The sequence below is a fragment of the Cyprinus carpio genome, chromosome B3, assembly GCF_018340385.1.
Source record: "Cyprinus carpio isolate SPL01 chromosome B3, ASM1834038v1, whole genome shotgun sequence".
NCBI lineage: Eukaryota > Metazoa > Chordata > Actinopteri > Cypriniformes > Cyprinidae > Cyprinus > Cyprinus carpio.
Window position 1 is genome coordinate 32535397 of NC_056599.1, and position 24122 is coordinate 32559518.

At 33.9% G+C, this 24122-nt stretch overlaps 1 protein-coding gene across 6 annotated transcripts in view; it reads left to right on the forward strand.

Moving 5' to 3' along the window:
- Nucleotides 1-22494, forward strand: part of LOC109056083 (TOM1-like protein 2) — a 30333-nt gene extending 7839 nt beyond the window's left edge. The window contains exons 2-17 of one of the 6 annotated variants that reach the window (XM_042720848.1): nt 3662-3746; nt 7710-7788; nt 8094-8243; nt 9132-9266; nt 9360-9521; nt 11164-11280; nt 11770-11903; nt 12131-12173; nt 12371-12379; nt 13080-13263; nt 13411-13525; nt 13629-13704; nt 15635-15700; nt 18895-18954; nt 20786-20822; nt 21422-22494. In XM_042720848.1, the coding sequence (XP_042576782.1) occupies nt 3662-3746; nt 7710-7788; nt 8094-8243; nt 9132-9266; nt 9360-9521; nt 11164-11280; nt 11770-11903; nt 12131-12173; nt 12371-12379; nt 13080-13263; nt 13411-13525; nt 13629-13704; nt 15635-15700; nt 18895-18954; nt 20786-20822; nt 21422-21570 (1601 nt within the window). In that variant the 3' untranslated portion in view covers nt 21571-22494. The remainder of the gene's footprint in view (nt 1-3661; nt 3747-7709; nt 7789-8093; nt 8244-9131; nt 9267-9359; nt 9522-11163; nt 11281-11769; nt 11904-12130; nt 12174-12370; nt 12380-13079; nt 13264-13410; nt 13526-13628; nt 13705-15634; nt 15701-18894; nt 18955-20785; nt 20823-21421) is intronic. The other 5 variants (XM_042720850.1, XM_042720849.1, XM_042720851.1 and 2 more) reach the window with 5 other exon arrangements.
- The last annotated feature ends 1628 nt before the right edge of the window (nt 22495-24122 follow it).

The window sequence follows — 24122 nt, forward strand, 5'->3', positions numbered from 1 at the left end:
GTTAAAGAGAACAAAATCGTCACTTCCTGATATCCTTGCACTAAATATCACAAAGAAAAATGAAATTTGCTTCCATAGAAGGCACTGTATGTAATAATTTTTTTCACTGAGGACTTGTTATGAGGTCATGTTATTTTGGTGTCGGCGGTCTTAGTGCACTTAGCAAGAATTTTGTCAATGCTTCATATACACACATTGGTTCATCTATATAGGCCTAGTTCACCTATACATGCTCATTTTATTTTGACCTCATTATCTGAATATTGTGACAGTTGTTACCTTTAGGGTCAATCTAAACTGAATTCCTAACTAACTAACTAACTAACAACCATATTTTTTGTTTGTTTTCTGATTGTTTTTGTTTTTTAATATAGTTTTGTTATGTAATTTTTTAATTCTGAGAGAAAAGGTTAGAATTTTGAGATATAAACTTGCAATTTTGAAAAAAATTCTCAAAATTGTGGGATGAAAATTATTTTGTATACCATGGTGTAAACAAGCTTCCTTAATATATATGTGTATATATATATATATGTATATATATATATATATATATATGTGTATATATATATATATATGTATATATATATATATATATATATATTGTCCACTTAATGAGGTCTTATAGAATCTCATGGATTTTCCCTCAAAATCAGCCTAGAAACTGTCAAAAAACGTTTGTGTCCATTGGTAAAACTCTCAGCACAATTTTTCAGTGGTGTGGAGTGTACAGGAAACAGAGGTTGTTTTGAGTTCGGAATGAGGTTTAGAGGCAGATGGTCAGATTGTGAACATGTCATCCGCTCGCTCAGTTCTCCTTTGCTGTGTTTCGTCATCTGTCCCCACCCTTATTCTGAGTCACTCACCGGGAAAGCAAAGCCAGCTTCATGTTGAGCCACAGTAAAATCTCACTCAGGGGTATCCTCAATAAAACCATGTTTTTTTCTGTGGCAACACAGAGAGGTGAAAGCACATTTTAGCTGCAAGCTCTTATGTGCGAGAATCACACCCATGTTACTTCACACCTAATTTCAAAAGATTGTGACACTAGATCTTATTTCACCACAGTTTCCTAAAAGTAACTGTAAATGTTTAAATAATTTTGAAACACCTGTTGGTGAATTCTGTGTTCTTAAAGTACTCGCTGTCTCATTGTGTCTTTTCTACCAAAAGAACACCTTGGAGTTTGACTTGAAGCCTTATCTGTGCTACTGTTGTGTAAGCAGTGAGGAAATGACATCTGACAATTAAGTAATAATCCAGGGCAGGCCTGGTCAATTCAGGTCAAGCCTCCACACAGATGGACAGCAGTAAAGTTGAAATCTCTTCTGCTAGACGCTGATCTTTTCTTATAGTGTTTCAGAAAGAAGCAGTAATGGGGAGTAAACTGAAAGTTGCGTGTTACTTTAGTATCATTGAGATTTTATCTAGTTTTTATTAAGAGTTTGAATTTAAAATTTTCATTTTCCTTTTACATTCATTTTTATATTTTTTTTGTTATTTGTCTAATGTCTATATAGTTGTATTTTTTTATTTCAGTTGTAGTTTCAGTTATTTTAGTACATCAGGTTAAACTAAAATTAAAATGAGAAATATTACCGTGAAAAGTAGCTGAAATAAAAATAACTGCATATTTTTTTAGATTTTATTTCAGTTTACTTTTACTTTACTTTTTTGTGAAATTTAAATATATAACTATAATAATATACTAATATAGCACTTGAATATCATTATTCTTTTGTTGGTTTTGATTGCTTTTATTGTCCTCATTTGTAAGTCTCTTTGGATAAAAGCGTCTGCTAAATGACAAAATTTAAATAGAATGTAAATGTAAATAACAAAACTAAATTTGAATTTTAAAACTAGCACACAAATCAATTAAATAAGTAACACAAATAAAAGAAATCTCTCAATATAAACAAAATAAGGCTTTGTCTGTGCTCTTTTCCATTTAAAATTAGAGTCAACCACTGCATTTTAATCAAGATTTAATCCAAACAAAGATGCTGCACACGCAACACGAGCAGTTTTTAATCTTGATTAGATTTGATTTGAAGGCAGAGTGGGTTTGGTTTGAGTTTTGTTTTGTTATACTTTAAATTATATTATTTGAATGTAATCAGGATTAAATTTGAAGCAGATGCAGATTCACTCTCTGCCAGCAGATGGTGCTTAAAGCGTTTCTTGGTTTCTGCTGTAAACAAAGCAGCGCTGCACTTATGAACTTTAATATGCATTATACAGTGGCAAGACAAAATACCATCTAAACTTTTCTAAAGACAGTAAGTTTCCCCTCAGGCATACATTCATATAAACTCCTCTAATTGAATCGCAATTTGTTTAGAATCTCACCGATTTGAATCGTCACATATTTGAATCGATTTTCAACTGGCTCACGGTTAATCGTTACATCCCTCATCTTAGGTAATTTCAATATTTAATAACACGTTGTTGAAATAAAAAGTTGCAACTGTTATTTAATGAACTAATGGTTATGTTTTTAAACAAAGATTAATAACTTCTGTAGCAAATGTAGCTATTGCTCATTGTGAATGCTAATTCATTAACTAAGGTTAACTAATGAGATCTTATTGTAAAGTGTTACTTATTTATCTTTATAATTATTTTGTCTGTGTGACATTTTTTACTTTATTCTTTTTTTGTGTCTTTCTGTGTGACATTTTTTACTTTGTTATTTTTTTGTTGTTTTGTTATAAGAAAAGAGTTATTAAATCTGTTATACTTTGACAACACTTTTTTGGCAACTAAATGTCAATATCGTGATAATACTGTACACCGTGATAAAAGCATTTGCAAATAATAGCAACATGAAAATTTTTGAGAAAGTTATCTGATTAATATCATAGGATGTGTCATAGAACAGGCTTCAGTTTTTTGGCTTGAAGTCACTTAGCTTCACCTCAGGCAGCTATTCCTTTTTAGATGCTTTTTTTTTAATAACATTGCTGTATCATAATCATAATCTAACAGTGTTCTTATCAGGTTTCCATGTCATTTTTTTTAACATTCATTTTTATAACAGTCTTCAGATATTATCATTATCTCCATTACTCGTACTCGTTTTTGAAACCTATCGATGATCGAAATGAGTAATTGCCAAAAATGCCCATCCCTAATTTATTTACATATTTGTTTGTTTTAATGGAGTGCATGAGATGCAGCAGTTACAATGCAACCATCATGATTATGGACAAAGAAGATAAAACACATAGCGAATATAACCAAACTGCTTTTATATTTAACATCAAAACACATTTCAGATTACTCAAGTTTAGTTCTTTCAAATGTGACAGATTATATAAATTGAAATGTATAATAGAATGATATTTCTATAAATACACATGGTTGTATTATATTTAAAAAAATATATATATTAAATGAATATATTATATTTATTTACAGGAGTGTCTTATCTCATCATACCTCAAACTACTGCAGTATACGTTTCATCAGTGTTTGATGACATTGCAAGGTGGTGTGAATTTTGCCAGGTGCCGTGACCGTCATGTGGCTGGAGCTCATAATTAATTTGTTACGCTGTGTTGCGCCACCAGGATTAAATGTTTTGTCTTGCGTGTGTTTGTTTGTGTCAGTAATTGAGACGGCCTGCTGATCAGTGTGTGTGGTTTGTTTCTCACAGAGAAAGCCACAGATGGCTCCCTGCAGAATGAAGACTGGACACTCAACATGGAGATCTGTGACATCATTAATGAGACAGAGGAAGGGTGAGAGAGCAGCACACAAACACACACTCGCACACAGCGCCTCCTGATGACTCACAGTGACTCTCACTGACTCATTCAGTACGACACTGAGCCGTCTGAGCTGCAGACTGACTGGGAATGTGCTGGCGTAGCGTTGTACTTCATTCTAATGGGTTCTCACAGTCCCACGTGGCCCTGTTTAAAGTGGACTTCAAGAAGCATAAAACCTCTATGACTCTCTTTCTTTTTTCTGCAGTTTTGTCTATACAGTGAAAGTATTTTTTTGCTTTATAGAATAAAGAAATAATCTTAAATGTACAATCTTGGAAGACAACAACTGTTAGGGTAAACATTTTTATTTCTCTTATGCTCACCAAGGCTGTATTAATTTGACCAAAAATACAATAAAACAGTAATATTGTGAAATATTATTAAAATTTTAAAATAACTATTCTCTGTTTGAATGTATTTTCAAATGTAATTTATTCTTGCGATGACAAAGCTGAATTTTCAGCATCATTACTCCAATCTTCAGTGTCACATGATCCTTCAGAAATCATTCTTATATGCTGATTTGCTGCTCAAAAAAACATTTATTATTATTACTACCAATGTTGAAAACGGTTGTTCTGCTTCATATTTTGTCAGAACCGTAATGTATCTGTTTTTAGTGCTATCAAATGATTAATCCCGATTAATCGCATCAAAAATAAGAGTGTTTGTTTACATAATATATGTGTGTGTACTTTGTATATTTATTTTGTATATATAAATTGATTAAACTAATAACTATATTTTTTTTTTATGTATTTTTTGTGTTGCAAATTGGTGGATTTTTTGTAGTTTTTTTGAATATTTTTTAAAATAACTTAAATTTTTTTTTTTGAATTTTTTTTGGGTTTGAAATTCGTGGAAAATTTCCGGTATTTTCTGGAAATTTTTCACCTTTTTTGCAACTAGGGCTGGGCGATGGAAATTTTTCACCTGTCACGCGCATTCGTCAGTAATGCCTTCCTGATTTTACTGCTAAATCGCCATCACCTGCTTTCAAATGGAGTGGCATTTAATAGACAGATTCAGCTGCGATAATGTACCGATATTGCGTAGCTTGTAAATCTACGGCTCTGTCTATCAAATGCCACTCCATTTGAAAGCAGTGATGCCACATTAGCGCTAATCAGGGAACCGGCTTTACTGACGAAATGCACGTGACAATCGCATGCGATATATCGCCCAGCCCTATTTGCGACCCTAAATATATACTTGCATGTTTGTGTATTTATTTACATTTTAAATATACACCGTACACACCCATATATTATCTAAGCAAAAACTTTTATTTTGGATGTGATTAATTGCGATTTATTATTTGACAGCACTAATTGTTTTAAGGGTTTCTTCATGAATAGAAAGCTCAAAAGAAAAGCATTTATTTGAACAAATCTTTTTTTTAATATTACAAATGCCTTCACTGTCACATTTGATCAATTTAATGCATCTTTTCTAAATAAAAGTATTAATAACTTTTACTTAAATAAAAACAAGAATCTTACCGATCCCAAAACTTTTGAAAGGTAGTGAATGTAGTCAAGTAACCAGCTAGATGAAAGTAGTCACAGTCCACTTGCAGTTATATATTTGCAGTTATATTTGGTAACTGTGTCTCTGCTGACCACTTGTGATTGGATCACCTGAGATTAATGTTCATACTAGGTATAAACAGAGCCTTTACACAGAGTCACAGTGCTGTTCCAACTACATATGATTCTTCACTTTCTCTTTTTCTCTCACACACTACAGGCTTGTCTCTGTTCTGTGGGAGGACTCTGTGGTGCTCTACTCTGTTTGGGCTGTTTTTTTCTTGGTGCTTTCAAAGTTGAGGGTGTTTTAAAAAATGTAAACAATCTTTCCTGTTTTTTAATGATGCATTCCATTATTTGCAAATCGCCTCTTTAAGCAGATTATGCCAGACTAACCATACATTTGGACTAGAATAGTGCGGTCTTAGGCTATAATATTGATAGAAAGTGGATTTAAGTAGTCATTATTCCAATTGCCACATTCTGTCCCATGCAGTTTTGATTGCCACTTCTGCTATTTTGTACTTCCCAAAATGCAAGAGAGTATTACTATAGCTCCTCCTCTCTGGTAGTCTTTTCTGCACATGATGGCTATATCTGAAGTCACATACTTCCCTAGTATGGAGTAGGCGAAAAACAGTATGTGAAAAGACTATTCATTAACAGTAGGTGAAACCTAACCAGATGACAACATGCTTCCGGCGAGATCCGAATCTGATTAACATTTTCCTACAGGATTTGTGAATTGCAGTGAAGCAGCACACATGACAATGACAACATAGAAAATGTAATACATCTGTATTTCATTCATAATAAATGCATTCATATTAAAAATAACATACTTTTTAGTGGTTGCGAATTACTTACTTATTCAAAATTAGTACTACTGAGGGAGTATGCAATTTGAGTGTGAGCAAATTTCTTTTTAAGACAAGTCAGTTGGCAGACAGCTTCATGACAGTCCTTATCAAAAATGCTGATTGTTTCTTTTAACTAAGGTGCAATATTGAGCATCATTTCTCCTATTCATTTTTACAGTTAAATTGCCTCTACATCGAGTTCAGTTTTTAGTCGCTGATGTTGTTGTTCTTGCTTACGAAAGCTTATAAAAAGATGACCTGGGAGCTTTGATCCCACCATGGGAAAAAACAAAGCTGGGAGCGGAGTTGATGAACTTCCTGTCAATGAATTACAGTGTGTTTTTGTAAGAGGGCTTTCAGAAGTGGCGCTTTGGTGGTGTCTAGTCAGATTGAGTCTTTTAATTCCTATCTTGAGCTCACAGAGTGCTCTGCTAAATTGCATGTTATAAAATGGATAGTTATAATCCTGGATACTGATTGGTCAATCCAGTCATGCTGAAATACACAACACCGAAGCGTCTATGATGCAAAACAGCAGCTTTTTACAGTAGCTACTTGTAGGGGTTTGTTCAAATCCTTAACCCTGAGTCTGAGCAATACAACTAAAATGGTTAATACGTGGTACAGCTACTTCAACAGAGTATGTTCATATCAATAGCTCTTTAAAGCCTGTTCACACCAAGAGCGATAACTATAGAAGTAATTATAAAAGCGATAGTTCAGCCAAAAATGTAAATTCTGTCATTAATTTATCACCCTCATGTCATTCCAAACCCATAAGACCTTCTTAGTTCATCTTCTGAACACAAATTAAGATATTTTTGATGAAATCCGAGAGCTTTCTGACCCTCCATAGACAGCAACACAACTGACATGTTTATGGTGTAGTTAGGTAGTGAGGTAGTTGTTAAGTTAGTACATTTTTAATATGTTGTTTATGAATAATATTATGAAGCTACGACAATACTTTTTGTGTGCAAAAAAAAAAAAAATAATAATAATGATTTTATTTGGCAGTTTCTTCTCCTCTGTGTCAGTCTTCGATCCGACAGTCTGCGTTTGGGAATTTTGTGTGAAGGCGAAAGATTTTCCCACAGATTTTTCTTAAAGATTTGTCTTGTTGATTTGCCATGTTAATCCACAGAAATCTTGGTTTGAAAAGTGACTTCCTAGTGACGTTACATTCTTTACAATAGACACCTTTTTTTCTTGTGAAATTTGCCAAAATTTTGCTAATGTAACTACAAGTGTCTCACTTTAAAAAATATAAATAAAATACGATAAAAGAGAACAGTGAAGTCCACACCACAACTATAAACAATTTTTAAGAGCATGTTTTTTCCCAACCGATGAATGTTAAAAACACTGACAGCCAATCCAAATTCATTCAAAGTGCCGGCTGTAGTGTTGACAGAACATAACTGAAGCTTACTCTTAGAATAAATATACTGTTAAGTTCTGTTGTGCGTGTGAGAATATAGTTATCGTTGTAGTTATTCTTGGTCAGCTGTTGTCTTAATCATCTAAACTGTGTGCCCCCACAGGCCTAAAGATGCCATGCGTGCGGTGAAAAAGAGACTCAACGGCAACAGGAACTTCCGTGAAGTGATGCTGGCTCTCACCGTGAGTGACAGTGTGCTGGACATTCTCTCACTTACACATAAACCCTTGTGTTCATACTGTCAGAAATGAAGGCGGAGGAGCAAAATCTGGTGTTTTGTCTGGTGCTTTGCACCATTAATAGTTAATGACTACTAAGTACTTTGTAAACCCCACCTTCAGGCCTGCCGGAGGCTATTTTGACATTTAAAGAAGGTATTTTGTGAGGATTTGAATGCATTACGCTCCTGTTTTTTGTGGTCATCAGGGAGCTTCAGCTTGTCTGAATAATCAATAATCTTAGCTGCTTGTATAATTGTCTTTTCTAGGTGCTGGAGACTTGCGTGAAAAACTGTGGCCACCGTTTTCACGTCCACGTCGCCAATAGAGATTTCATCGAAGGTGTCTTGGTGAAGATCATCACTCCGAAGACCAACCCTCCTGCTATAGTACAGGACAAAGTGCTGTCACTGATTCAGGTGAACTGAGTGAGGCAGACGGCCCAACCCAGATTACAAACTTCCTTCTTATCTCTTCCTCTGTTTCTGCAATAAATCCGTTCAGAATCGGTGCGGGCTGGAAACTAGGTCTGATGGACTTGGTCTGTGAGGCTGCTTGCAATTGCATTAATTCTAGTTGACTGGAAGACATTACTGAATCATATAAGTCGCTTTGGATAAAAGCGTCTGCTAAATGACTAAATATAAATGTGGTCTTTATAACTACCACTATTAGACAACAAGTGTATCCCTGACCTACAGAGCATATTTTCCGCCAAATTTGGCAATTATAAACATTTTCTAACCTAGTGTTTTTTCAACCAGGGACCCAGGGCCCAATAGGGGGCCTCAGCAAACTTCCAAGGGGGTCTTAAGATTACTTAAAATTATTTAAAGACAAAACAAGCTAAAAACGACAACAACAAAAACAAGTTATTTCTTATATTAATTCACCCTTAAAATTTGTGGAAGTAGTAGATATTTTCAAAATACTTATCTAATAAGTCACGTAAAACTCATGGTGCATTTTAATATTGTTGTGAACAGAGGAGGGACCAGAAATCAAAAAAGTTGATAAATAACCTGCTCTAACCTTTTCCATCTGCTTGGACCTCAATGATTTCCACTTGTGTTCTGTAAATTTATCAAGAATGGTCATTGGCAAGAGTGATTAACAAAATTCAGTGTGCACATGCATTGAGTTGTGAGATCCTTTTACCTGCTAAAAACCTTGAATTGCTAATGGTTGAAAACTTTACCTGATAATGTCGTTAAGTGTAAATTAGGAGTCACTTCCTGTGAGATGGCTCTTGAATAGTTCCACTATACATTAACCAATCACCTCTCTGTCTTTGTGTTTCGGCCCAGGCTTGGGCAGATGCGTTCAGGAGCAGCCCAGACCTCACTGGAGTCGTGCACATTTACGAGGATTTGAAGAGGAAAGGAGTTGAGTTCCCCATGGCAGACCTGGATGCTTTGTCACCCATCCACACACCACAGCGGGTGAGAAACACACAACACTCACAGGGTTAAGTAGTGGGTTCTTCAGTAAGTTTTCATCCATTTCGCTTCATCCTTTCTTGTGTGTCATTCTAGGGAGTCCCAGAGGTAGATCCAGGCACACACAAGTACAAAGCGCCTGCTCAGCCCAGCACAGCATCTCAAACGGCCTCTAAACCTGCAGCTGCTGCAACAGCTGACTTCAACCCCACCCAGATCCCACCTGTATCGGGACCCATCACAGCAAACCCAGAGCAGGTCACACTCACCTCAGAATAGACTTTGCTGTATTCAGTGCTAATATTAAGTGTTTTGTGAAATTTTTTGAAAACCATTTTACTGAATTAATGAATTTACTTACTACATGTTTTCTGTTACAAGATTTTTGTGATGTGCAATTCGGGTGTTTTTATTTGTTAGAGTGACACAAAAAAGCTGTGCAAGTAATCTAAAGCGATAACGCGAAAGAAATATTCACTTCACTTTTGGTGTGCACACACAATTACAGCTAAAAACAATTTATTGTATTTATTGAATAATGCTTTAGAAATAATCTTAATCTGAGACATTTTCCTAACTTCCATGCAAAAGTTTGGGGCATTAAGATTTTTGTTTTAAAAAAATGAATACTCTTATTCAGCAAGGATGCGATAAATTGATCAAAAGTGACAGTAAAGACATATATATATATATATATATATATATATATATATATATATATATATATATATACATATATATATATACCATTTTATATTTATATATGTTCGAGTGACACAAAAAAAGTTTGGAAACGCTATTTTTAATGTTTTTGAAAGAGTCAAGCCTGCATTTATTTCTACAGAAAAAAAAGTAATATTGTGAAATATTATTACAATTTAAAAGAATTGTTTTTAAATTTATTTCTTTAAATTATCATTTATTTCTGTTGCAAAGCTGTGCACTTTAGAAATCATTCTAATATGGTGATTCATTATCAAATTGGAAACAGTTCTGCTGCTTAATAAAACAACTTTTTTAGGATACTTTGATGAATTGTAAAAAAAATAAAATAAAAAAAAGAAGCTATGTTTTTTAGAAATATTTTTGTAATAACTATACACTACTGGTCAGTAATTTGGGGTCAGTAATTTTTTTTTCTTTCTTTTTTTTAAATTCAATACTTTTATTCAGCAAGGATGTGTTAAAAAGTGATGTAAAGAAAATATATTATTAGAATGTTTTTTTTATTTTGAATATATGCAGTTCTTTTTAACCTTTTATGCATCAAATTAAAAAAAAAAAAAAAACTGTTTCCAACACTCATAATAAATCTTAGAATGATTTCTAAATGATCATGTGATAGTGGATGTTACATGTGATCTGGAGTAAAATGCTGAAAAATTCAGCTTTGCATCACAGAATAAATTATTTTTTGAAAGTATATTCAAATAGAAAATATTTTAAGTTGTAATAATATTTGTATACTGTTTTTTCTGTATTTTGATCAAATAAATGCAGCTTGATGAGCAGAAGAGACTTCTTTCAAAAACAAAAATAGTAATGTTTACAACTTTTGGTCTGTACAGCATGTAATATATATATATATATATATATTTAAATATTTTGTATCACAGTATCAAAGTATCATTTCTACAAAAATATTAAGCTTCAACAGTTTACAGCATTTGACAATAATAAGAAAAGTTTCTTGAGCAGCAAATCAGCATATAAGAGTGATTTCTGAAGAATCATGTGACACTGAAGACTGAAGTTATGACGCTGGAAATTCAGCTTTGCATCACAGGAATAAATGACATTTTACAATATATTCACCTAAAAGCAGTTATTTTAAATTGTAGAATTATTTCACAATATTACTGCTTTTGCTGATTCTGAAGTGTTTTGTTTCTGTCTACAGATCGCAAGGCTGAGAAGTGAGCTGGACATTGTGCGTGGGAATATTAAAGTGATGTCGGAGATGCTGACAGAGATGGTGCCAGGCCAAGAAGACACCTCTGATCTTGAGCTACTCCAGGTCCGAGAGTTTTCCCACTGCACTCAAATCTTTTGTACAGAGAATATGCGTATAAATGATGCCATATGTTCACTTAGAGAAGTTGAACACAAATGAAATCCAATGGATCTGTGGCCCAGCACATAGCATAGCTTCTCGGACATATTGAGCTGTGGTGCTCATGTTGGCTATATGTGTTCTAATCCAGCATGCAACATCCCATTCTCCTTTCTTTTCAACAAAATGTTCCATGTTCTTAATACTCACCACTACAATAAAAGACCATTGTGAAATTTTTTTTAAAAAGTCCAGATATTTTTCATCTAAACATCACCACAAGGGGGTGTAACGATACAGTGTTTTAAAACAGAGAACCACCTCATCTACTGCATGCCTATGATTCTGTACATCATATAGGTCTCTATGTACATTATTACATCCTTTCTATACTCCACTGGGAAAATGTTCCATAATAATCTATTCTAGACTAATAAGAATAACTTGTGTCAGGAGCTGAACAGGACGTGTCGAGCCATGCAGCACAGGGTAGTGGAGCTCATCTCTCGCGTGTCTAACGAAGAGGTCACCGAAGAGCTGCTACACGTCAACGATGATTTAAACAACATCTTCCTGCGCTACGAGAGGTGAGAAGAGGTGTCCGTCACAAAAAGTTTCCCTCGTCAGGCTTTATCTGACAGCTCTGAGAGGAAGCTCTGACTTAACGTCTCCGCACTCAGCTCAGGCTTCCCTTTGATTTCCCTTCCTTTGCTTTAGAGCAGAGCGCACAGGGTCTAAAAACACATTAACATTTCTTTCATCTCCATAGTGAAGAGTGTTTTTGATGTCTCACCGGTGCTCTGTGTTCTAACAGGTATGAGAGATACAGAGTAGGCAGAGCCACACAAAAGAACGGGGTGAGTTTGATACTGCGGTACTGCCTTCTTAACACAAAATACTGTCTGTATCATTTTAAAAAAAGTTCATCTTTTATTTGTTTGTCTTTGTTGTTGAGTATTTTATTGTTTCTTGTATGGTACATATATGCCCTGTGATAATATTTGTCTGTTAAGTGCATGCTCTTTTTTTTTGTTATTGTTTGCATGATGCTTAGCTGAAAGAGGCAAGTATGATGAATCATTGTTGTGTAGATGTGAGTGAAGTAGAATGGTAATCAGCTCTAGAGATTTAGACCCTAGAAATAAAACTATTGTTTCTCATTGTCTTCATTACTTTTCCTGTTCAGTACAGATGTTATATGCCTTGAATCTCTAGCAATTTTAACAGTTTAACCATTAAAAAAAAAAAGATCTCAAACTCTAGTTTAACCATTAAAAAAAAAAAAAAAAGATCTCAAACTCTTTAGTCTGAGAGAAGTGTAATCCTCACCTGTGTATGAGAATTTGCAGATTTATTATATTATATATCTATATATATATATATATATATATATATATATATATATATATATATATATATATATATATATATATATATATATATATATATATATATTTTAATATATATTATATGAATATTTTAAACTTACATAATTTATTTTTGTTATTGTTTTAATTGTATTATGTTTTTATTTTATTTTATTTTTTCTTCTATATATTAATCTCAAATTAAGCTGAAATATTCATCTAAAATAAAATTGCTTAAAAAATGCAATGATATTCAAGAACTATTTAATGAAAGGGACTATTTTCCCCCCATTTCTGAATCAAGCTGTATTATTTATTATGCCACTATATAACAGGTGAAGTAAGAGAGTTGGTTTGATTCTGATTGATAACTACGTGTGTATTGTGAATGCACAGGTCCTGAATGAGGCTTCAGAGGAGGATAATCTAATAGATTTGGACCCTGCTTCTCCAGCAGTGGTCACTCCTCGGGTCAGCACTACACCCACTCGTACACCCACATCCACCCTGCAGCCTCCTGCTCCTGCTCCTGCTGCTGCTGCTGCTGCTGCATCACTCTCCACACAGCTGGCAGGACTTGGTGAGGGTCTCACGCGCACATCTTAATTAGGATGACAGTATAGACTAAATACAGCCAATAAATCAGTTAATTTAAAACCATATACATAAACAAAAGTATTTAACATGATTTTTTTTATGACTTCGTCATGATTAACTCCCGGTAGAGTGGGTGCAGACAGTGTCAGCAGCACTCTCAGCTCTCTGACCGCTCACAACCCTCAGGACGACTTTGACATGTTCGCCCACACCAGGTCCAGCTCTCTGGCTGACCAGCGCAAAAAGTGAGTGCCATTTCCACACCACTATAAACAACACTATTAACATTTTATGTTAAACCACATAAAAAAACAACAACTCTAAACTATTTTCTCTGCTTATTTCCAGCGTTAAATACGAGGAACCTCAGGCTCTGGAGGGCCTGGCGTCTGCTTTAGACATCAGACAGCAAAATGCCACTGGGGTGAGTTTCTTACTGCATGTATATTGATAGTGATGAAGGGTTTGTGTTTTGTGGGGTGCTAATGGCTGACGAGACTCTCTGATCACTGCATGTTATTACTTAACTTAGACCGCACTGTTTCTCAGAAGATGGGCACTCGCACTAGTTTTGAATGGCAACTTTAACACATTTCTAGTCCTCTGCCTTTGCATGTCATTCGTTGTCACTTTTGGCATAAAAATGCTCCTGTTCTCATGTATTGGCACTATGAAGTCTTTATGAAAGAATATAAGTTGCTGCCTTCATAAGACCATAGTGCTATGTATATTCCTTGTAAAATGTCACTGCAATAATTGTTGCTGTAATTCAAATGTGATGATTGGTATTAGCCATCATTCAGCTTAATGCCAAAAAAGTTGTTCTAAGTTTCAAAGCTGTCTCTGGGGTAATACCACAAGCTAAAAGGTACATCTTTGTGCTGTATTGTCCCCAAAATTGCACATATTAGTACTTAAAAAGAAGTACATATTAGTACATTTTGAAAGAAGATGTGTCTGTGGTGTTATAACAAGATATAAATTTTGAAACTGTAACACAGTTTCAGGGTCAGTGACAAATAAGGGTGTCCACAATAAAGAAAAGGAAAATCTTTGTCATGGTTACACCACATAACTTTTTGAGAACGTTTTTCAAATATTTTGTTTTGTAATAAATAATATATAATAGTTAAATAATAAAATAAATAAATAAAAAATAACACATACATATAATTATTAAAGCTTATGGAAAGTTATTTAATAAGGTTTTCATTCTTTTGAAGAGATAGTTCACCTAAAAATGAAAATTCTGTCATTAATTACTCACCCTCATGTCATTCCAAACCCATAAGAATTCGCAAGACCTTCGTACAAATTAAGATATTTTGGATAAAATCTGAGAGCTTTCTGACCCTCCATAGACAGCAACACAACTGACACGATCAAGGCACAGAAAGTTAGTAAGGACATTGTTAAAATAGTCCATGTGACATCAGTGGTTCAAGAGAAGAAATTGCTGAATTAAGTTATTTTTGTTTTCTATGCGCACAAAGTGTTCTCGTAGCTTCATAATATTACAGTTGAAGCACATGATGAGGGTCAGAAAGCTCTCGGATTTCATCCAGAATATCTTAATTTATGTTCAGAAGATGAACGAAGGTCTTATGGGTATGGAACGACATGAGGGTGAGTAATTAATGCAGAATTTTATTTTTGGGTGTAAACTATCCCTTTAAGAATTTTATTCTTTTAACAATGCTTTTGTATCACAGGACAGTTGTATCATCTTGGCAAAAAAAAAAAAAAAAAACCTTCACACTGAATTTAAACTGAATTTACACATGATCATCCTCAAGTCAAGTGGTGTGTTCAAGTTATTGTGTGCATCATTTTATATTTATTTATGAATAAATGAATAGATCTGGGCACAAAAGGAGCACCAACTTATTGACCCTTAAATAAAATCCCTTAATATTATATTAGTGGTGTTTGCTAAGGCAGTTTAAGGCAGCTTACTCAGTTTTTAACTTTAACACAAAAGCATGTTTTTGAAAAAACTTAATATTAAGAATTATGAAATCTTCAAGAGTGATATTAGGAAATCATTATAGACTGATTGTATCTCTGGTACCAGACAATCATGTGCTGAAATCAGCCAAAGTTACATAACGGACGTGGTTTAGAAGTGCAATTCATAGCAATCAGCCCATGGGTCAAAGTTTACACCTCTTTTTTCCTCCTCTTTGTCTGTTTGTTTTTCCACTCCATCTACCTTAGTTCATTGACTCAAAGTTACTTTCTCTTGCCTTAAATGACACCCGATTCAGTTCTCCTGAAGATGGAGGCGTATTTATTTGTGGTGGGTGCTTTTGTTCTTCTTCACATCTGTAAGGTGTTTTCTGTTGTTGATTTAGCCGAATGTAAAAGGTCCTAACGCTGAGTTGGAGCCCATAGACAGCTGGCTCATTACCCAAGGAATGGTGAGGATTTCACCAGAACCACTGTCCCCTCTGTGTCCACCCACATCCGTCCACTCAGCCCAGACCTCGATCTCCATCCCTTACCTCCCACCACCACTAAAACACACCCACAGTAAAAGGGAGAGGCGCTCTCTCACAGCCTGCTGCGATTTGATATGAGGAGGAGCCGCTCGCATGTGTTAAGAGATCAGCCAAACATGAAAAATCTGGCTTTATTTACTCGCCCTCATGTCGTTCCAAAGCTCTGTGCTGTGATTTTCCCAAGAAAACAGCTCTTACATGAGAGTTTTTAATGAAAACAGCTGTCAAACTCTACAGAAGCACTAGAAATGTATATAGTGCAACAGTTGGGTTAAATAAGTAAAAACTACACATTTTCTCTATAGGAAAATGGATTTTTAACTGATGAACGTTTAAATGAAAACTTCACTCAAAAATGAAAATGCATTCACCCTACATCCAAGATGTAGATGAGTTTGTTTCTTCATCGGAACAGATTTAGAGAAATTTAGCATTACATCACTTGCTCATCAGTGGAGTGAATGGGTGCCGTCAGAATGAGAGTCCAAACAGCTGATAAACACATCATAATAATCCACACCACTCCAGTTCATCAATCAACATCTTACGAATGGAAAAACTGTGTTTGTAAGAGACAAATTCATTATTAAGACAACTTCAAACTATTATTTTTTGCTATTGAAGTTGTTTTATCTGAATCAGGAGAGAATTATGCAAAGATAAAGCAACATTTACAACAGTTTTAAACAAATATGAATTTTGATATGAGATGACAACAGGGGACTTTTTCACTGGAGAAAGTGTTTGGATTATTTTGCTCAGAAATGATGGTTTAAAGTTAAAACGCCTTAATGATGGATTTGTTTTTTACAAACATGCAGCTGTTCTGTTCACAAGATGTCAATTAATGGACTGGAGTCATGTGGATTACTTGTGAATTATTGTGATGTTTTTATTAGCTGTTTAGACTCTTACTCTGATGGCACCCATTCACTGCACAGGATCCATTGGTGACCAAGTCATGTTTTTATTTTTCATTGTATGTAAAAAGCAGCTTTTTTTTTTCATTTTCTGTGATATATTTGATCTTGTGAGTCCTTTTCTAGGCTCTTCTCTTTGCTCTGTCCCTTTTACTGTGAATTTCTTCATCACCTAATTTTCATTGATCATCACAGGTAGGAAACCCTTGCTTTTTTCAGGGTAAAAGTAGTAGATTTCATCTTATCTGTTTCATTTCACACACTGGCTAGACCCTGGACTTTAACATGAATTAGCACAGTTATAACCGGCCCATGGAAGGTTCTGGATCCTGTGTTCTGTACAGCTCCAAATTCAGGGTTTCAAAAGACGTTCACACTGATAGAAATTCGCAGTAGGAAAGTTCCCTGAAGTCATTCGTTTTTATTGAGAGCTGCTGATTCTACGTAACATGTGCAACAGTGATTGCAGTGTGGATGTGTCTAGTGGTGCAACAGTTTAATTTTATGCAGATGAGATGCAACACCAATAAGAAATTAAGATCTTTCTCCTACAGGAGAATGTTAGTTTTAGTGTTCAGCCCATCAATAACATTACGGCAGTATAATGAACACCAAAAATGCACTACCGTTCAAAAGTTTAGTGTTTTAATGCTTTCTTTTGCTCACACAGGCTGCCTTTATTTGATCAGAAATATGTTTAAATTTATTTGGCAATAAGGTTTATATGTTTAGGCTGATTTTATTTGTTTTTAAATTTTTATATAGTTTAATTAAATATTTTTACAATTTAAAATAGTTTTCTATTTGGATGTATTTTTTGAATTGTTATTCCAGTCTTCAGTGTCACATGATCTTCAGAAATCATTCTAACATACTGATTTGCTGCTCAAGAAACATTTCTTATTATCAATGTTGAAAATAGTTGTATGGCTAAATATTTTTATGGAAACATCTTTTTTTTAGGATTTTTTGATGAATAGAAAGTTTAAAAGAACAGCCTTTATTTGAAATAGAAATCTTGTGTAACATTAGACACATCTTTACTGTCACTCTGATTAATTCAATGCATCTTTGCTGAATAAATGTATATAATCAGTAAATAAATAAATCTTAGTGACCCCAAACTTTTGAAGGGTAGTGTAAATAAAAACGCTGTCAGTGTGAATACACTTAATGCTTGTCCAGTAGTTTGGTTCTTCATATCTTAAACTGGACAGCTGTGTGGTCAGAGCCTTTCCATTTACATGATCTCCATCATCACTACTATTAACAGTAACAGAGAAAAACTCCTCCTCACCTCATTAATTCACAACATCTAATTGAAATGGAACTCCTCTTCTCACATTTGTAGTTTAGCAGATTTAACTTAACCAAAATAACCAAAAAATATAACCTGGGACGAAATAAATATGAATGAATGGGTATTTTTTATTGGAAGTCCTCTTCTCACATTTGTAGTTTATTATATTATATTATATTATTATATTATATTATATTATATTATATTATATTATATTATCCTCCACGTTTGGCTGCTTTTATTATTTCTTTGCTCATTGCAAACATTAAAATAAATAAATTACGTACACATACTTACTAAGACATTACATAAGAAATTTACATTTTCTTTTTGTAAAGAAATTCATACATTGCTACAATAACATAAGAAATGACACTGCAAACTTCTTGTGGCAGTTCTATTTGATTTTCAAAAAAAATAAATAATAATTACTATGTAATGTACAAAAAGTACAAACAATTCTGTCCTGTCCAGCAGAAATAGATGGAGAAATGTTCACTGTAGGGGGAGCTCTAGTGCCGCTGTTCTCTTGTTGCTGTCTTATCAAGCTCTGATTAGGGAGCTTCTCTCACAGAATCTCTTTCACCATAATCCTATATTCTTAATGATAAACACTTCTGCATTCATTCAGCAGCTTCACACTGCATCTCTCCCTCAGTGTCTTTTCATTTTTCACTGTCACAGCATGTGAAGCAGTGTTGCTCCAGCTCTATGTGCAAGTGTGTGGAGTGCGTGTTTTGGCTCGGTTTGACATTGATTGGATTTTTCTGTTGTTGTTATTTTCCTCTCAGAGCTTCTGGTGATTTTATTGTTTGTGTTTTTGTTTGTCGGGGGGGTTTTTGTTCTTTCGTGGCTTTGGGGGTCTTTGGTTTGTCCATGGCTTTGCTCCATAGATCCCCGTATCGCAGTCCTCTGTCATGGATGACATTGAGGAGTGGCTCTGTGCTGATGTGGTGAGACTTCTTTACCTTGATTTCATTCGCTCTGTTTTTGTTTCCATGGTAACATCACGTCAAATCTTACTCCCTTTCATTTAACCAAGTCTGTTTGGTTCTATTTTCGGATTTTTATCCCACCTCAGTACTATACTAATCATTCATTTCCACCAATCATGTTGTCAGTCCACCATATGCCACTCATTCACATGATACTAATGAACATTAACTAGGGATAAATTATTAGCAGTTTAAGATGTGGTGAAGCTCCAGTCTGTGGTGTTGGAGTAACTCATGAGCGTGTTCAGACGCACAGAAGAGTGATGTTGTTGAATGTTGCAGTTCACTGGTGCCGGATGCTTTCTCTCATCTGTTGTTATATGTCATCTTATGGAGTTGTTTGTGTACCGATATTCAAAGAGCTGTGTAGTTTGTTGAAGTCAGTAAATGTGATGTGAGATAAGTCCATTGAACAGTGTTGGGGAAGTTACTTGACGCAAACTACAGGGATTCAGAATTTTCCCGAATGTTGTTATGGTATAAAACTCAGCGATGTTTGTTTTTAAATAGCCAATACTTATTTAGTCATAATACCTCGGACCTAAACAGAATTATGTAGAGTTTTAAGCAAACTCCAAATTCATTCAAATTTACGAAATTTTTAAAAACAGAAGGATGTGAGCATTTGCTGACAAAGCTGATCCAAAAATGTCCAATAAGTTGATTTATTTGGCCTGGTTTTTGAAAAAGTAGTTAGAAATACTACAAGTTACCAGTTACATTGAAGCTATTTAAATGTATGTGTCTTGTTAGGTAATTGTCAGATAAAATATAGCAATTAAAAAAAAAAAGCATAGTATTTTTAATTTTTAAATTTTTTGTATTTTGGATTATGTTTTTTTATTTATTTATTTATTTATTTATTTTTATGAATTACATTTATTCAGCAAGGACATATTAGCTTAACCCAAAAGTGACAGTAAACACATTTATAATGTTACAAAACATTTCTATTTCAAATAAATGCTATTCATTAAAGTATCCTGAAAAATTTTATCAATGATTTCCACAAAAATGTGAAGCAGCACAACTGATTTGAACGTTGATAATAATAATACAAGTTTCTTGAGCAGCAAATAAGTATATTAGAATGATTTCTGAAGGATCATGTGACACTGACGACTAGAGAAATTATGCTGAAAATTCAGCTTTGTGCATCACAAGAATAAATTATATTTGAAAACATATTGCAATATTACTGATTTTACTGTATTTTTGATCAAATAAATGCACCCTTGTTAAACATAAGAGACTTTCATAAAAATTAAAAATCTTACCAAGCCCAAATTTTGAACAGTAGTGTAAATATACATAGAGCTGGTATTTGGCAAATCTAAACAGTAGAATTAAAATAAAAATAAAAAATAAAACCTTGACCTGATGCTCACTGAAGACAGAACTGAGTGATTTACTGAAATAAAACCATTTCTCAAAAGTACATATGACATAAGTGAATGCGTTTGGTCACGCTACACTTGTATTTGTTGGATGTTACCGGAAAAGCTAGACTATTTAAAAAACATCTTAACTATTGTCACACTTCGTTAAGTTAGTGCCATCACTTTCAGTGAGTTTCTCCCCAACACTGATCTATTGTCATAAATAATAAGGAAAATGCATACATACATATGTACCTTTGTTTATAAAAATGTCACGCTGTAAATGGTTTTCCAGCAGAATGGTAGGTACTTGTTCATTCTGTGTTTTTATGGCACAATGTGGTGTATAAGTAAGAAAACTGACTGGTCTGATGTGTTAATAATTTTTTTCTCTTTACTTCCATAAACAGAAGGGTGAAGAGGCCGAGGAAGGAGTCACGAGTGAAGGTACAGTGTGAGAGCTAAAAATGTGGATTTATCTGTATAAGGGTACATTACAGAAATATTCAAATTAGTGCCGTCAAACGATTAATCGCGATGATGGTAGAGTGTGAGAGATATCAGTTTTTGTTTACATGTTTATATTTATTGTTTATATTGATTGATTATATTTAATGATTATATTTAAGTTTATATTTTAGTTTTTTTTTTATATGTATTTATATATGATATAAATTATATGAATATAAATGTATACATGTAAATATTTTCAAAGTATATGCTGTATGTTTGAGTTTTTATTTATACATAGTAAATATACACGATACACACACATATATTATGTAAACAAAAAATATTTTGGATGTGATTCATCGCAATTAATTGTTTGACCGCAATTAAAATACTTTTTCAAATTTGCTTTAACTATATAAAGCATACTGTACCATATTTGATATTCAAATTTTTTAAGGACTCTGAGTTCACATTCATCTAAACATTTAACAAACAGATCCATTTGGAATGAATAGATTTTTCGGACTATTATTTCATGGCAAGCTTTAAACTCATGAATGCAGTTGACAGTTGTTCTCCTGATGTCTGTTTAGAGTTTGACAAGTTCTTAGAGGAGCGGGCCAAAGCCGCAGACCAGGCTTCACCGCTGGCCGCCGCCGGAGAGCCCAGACCTCCAGTGAGCACGTCTAGCAGCAACCGCAGGAGGACACAGCAGACGGAGGACAATCTCTTTGCCTTGTAGAACAGTGACGGGACAGATGCTCTCGCTGGTGACCGCAACCACATTCCCTCCGGCGCTCCACCTGTTCCTTTACAAACCTACTGATGTTATACGGCAGCAAGACCCCTGTCTAATATCCCCCCCCCCACCCGCCTGATAGAGCACTGTGAGAATCCAGCTTCATAACCGCAGACTTTGAGCTGAACGGCGCAGTCAAGCGATGGCTTAAGCAAACATGTAGCCAAAATGATTCTCTTTAGAGAGCTTGCGTCTTTCATTCCTGTCAAATAGTAGTCGAATAGAGCTGATTGGTTTGGTATTTATCGTTCATTAATCAACTAAGGCTCTTTAAGTTTCTCATTCCATGAGGTGAGGTATTCATTTGGGTCAGTTCTTCTGAGTCAGCTATGGATTGTGATTCAATTTGTCTCTGTGGTAAATAGAGCAAGGAAATGTTGGATCTTAATCAGGCGTAGGAGCCCATAGACAGTGGGTCGTCGCTCGTGATTGGCTGTCATGTTTATGAGGCTCTAGTGAAGAAAAGTGGCTATATTCTTGTAATCATCATGTGCGGATTACCAAAGACAGAAGAAGAAACCTGTTTTCCATCGATAAAGGTTTTTGTAAAAATATTTTGACTCTTTCCAAAGAGTTGCGGTTTTACGGTTTTAAAGGCACCGTTTGAGGGCATTTTAAAGCGTAGATCAGTTTAGTGATCCAAAAACATTTGCTTTGAAAAAATGCATCCTAATTTTGCTTATGATGTAGGATTTACTGGAACAGGCTCATTTAAAAACAAATGTCAGATTTCATCAGTAAATATTTTGATCTCTACAAAGCTGTTTTCAACATTGATGATAATAATAATAATAAAAAATAGTTTCAGCTATTTTCAAAACTGTTTTCAACATTGATAATAATAATAATAATATTTTTCAGCTGTTTTCAAAACAGTTTTCAACATTATTATTAATAATAATAAAAAATATATTTCAGCTGTATTCAAAACAGTTTTCAACATTATTCATTATAATAATTTATATTTTCAGCTGTTTTCAAAACAGTTTTAACATTGTTATTATTATTAAGAATAATAAATATTTTTCAGCTGTTTTCAAAACAGTTTTCAACATTAATAATAATATTAATAATAAATATTTTAAATTGTTTTTTTAAATTTTTTTAAAATTGGTTTTAAAAATTGTTATTATTATTAATATTTTTATTATTATTTTTTTTTATTATCATCACAGTTTTGTATGAACTGTGGTTATTATTATTATTTTTTTATTTCTTGAGCAGCAAATAATCATGATTTCTGAAGAAATAAATTACATTTTGAAATGTATTAAAATAAAAAGTTATTTTAAATTGTAATGATATTTCACAATATTTCTGTTTTATTGTATTTTTTTTAATCGAATAAATGTGGACTTTTGAGTGTAAGGGACTTCTTTCAAAAACATAAAAATAATTAAAAAAAAAAAATAGGTGAATCCAACCCTAAAGTCATAATGTTAAAAATGTTTACACCACCAGTATTTACACTTTTCAGAGCAATTAACCTACAAAAAATTATTTAGAATTTACTCATAATTAACTTCTAGCTTACCTAAAGACTCCACATATTTAAACTGATGGAGGGAAAAAAATCGGCTTCATTTGCTTGATACAATATATCATTTCTGAAATGTCTCCTTTTTTGGGGTTATATGAAATATGACAGACATTTCTTCATAAAACTCGCCCTCTTACTGTATCTTTCTGTCAGATTCCTATTTAAGGATTGATTTCAGTCAGCAAAAATTGCCAGATTTGGCAGTGAAGTTAGGAAATAAATGGATATTTTGCTTTGTCCTAATTCTTGCTAGACCTAACCAAGAATTATATTAGCCTAATGGCGTTTGTAAAATATGTATCCATACATATACAAAAATGTGTATATACAATAGAAAATTGTGTATAGTACTTAAAGTTTGTATTAAATTTGGTGTAAAAAATCTAAATGTTTAATTGCACCCCCCCCCCCCCCTTTTTTTTTTTGGTCATGAAAGATTTTATGCCATGTGCTTTCAGGGCTTTGCAGGATCGCCAGTGGTTCTCATTCCAGTCCGTTTACAGTCACTAACAGCTGTACAGTACAGCTCTCCATTGGAATCATGCTAAATGTTGTGCTGCTATCTTCCCAACAACCTGAGGAAGATGTTCACTTCAGTCTTATATGTATATAAAGTACCTGCAGCTAGATCAAGCATGATGCATTTTAAACTCCAAAACCTCAATTGTTAAGCGTCTAATGATGGGAAGGGCTTACATTTTGTTGCCAGTTATACAAACAAACCTCCATCAATCCCCCTAAATCAGTACATCAGCAGATAAACGTGTAAAACACTGGAGGGCCGTATGCTTTACTTGAATATAAGGCACAAGTCACTGTGGTTTTGATTGAAATGAAATTGCAGCATGTTCAGGAATCAATAATGGCCTGATTTCTTAGCCAAGGCCATTTGAAAGATAGCCATTTGGTTACGCCATACTCTAATAACAGTCATTACTGTTAATCTAAAAAACCT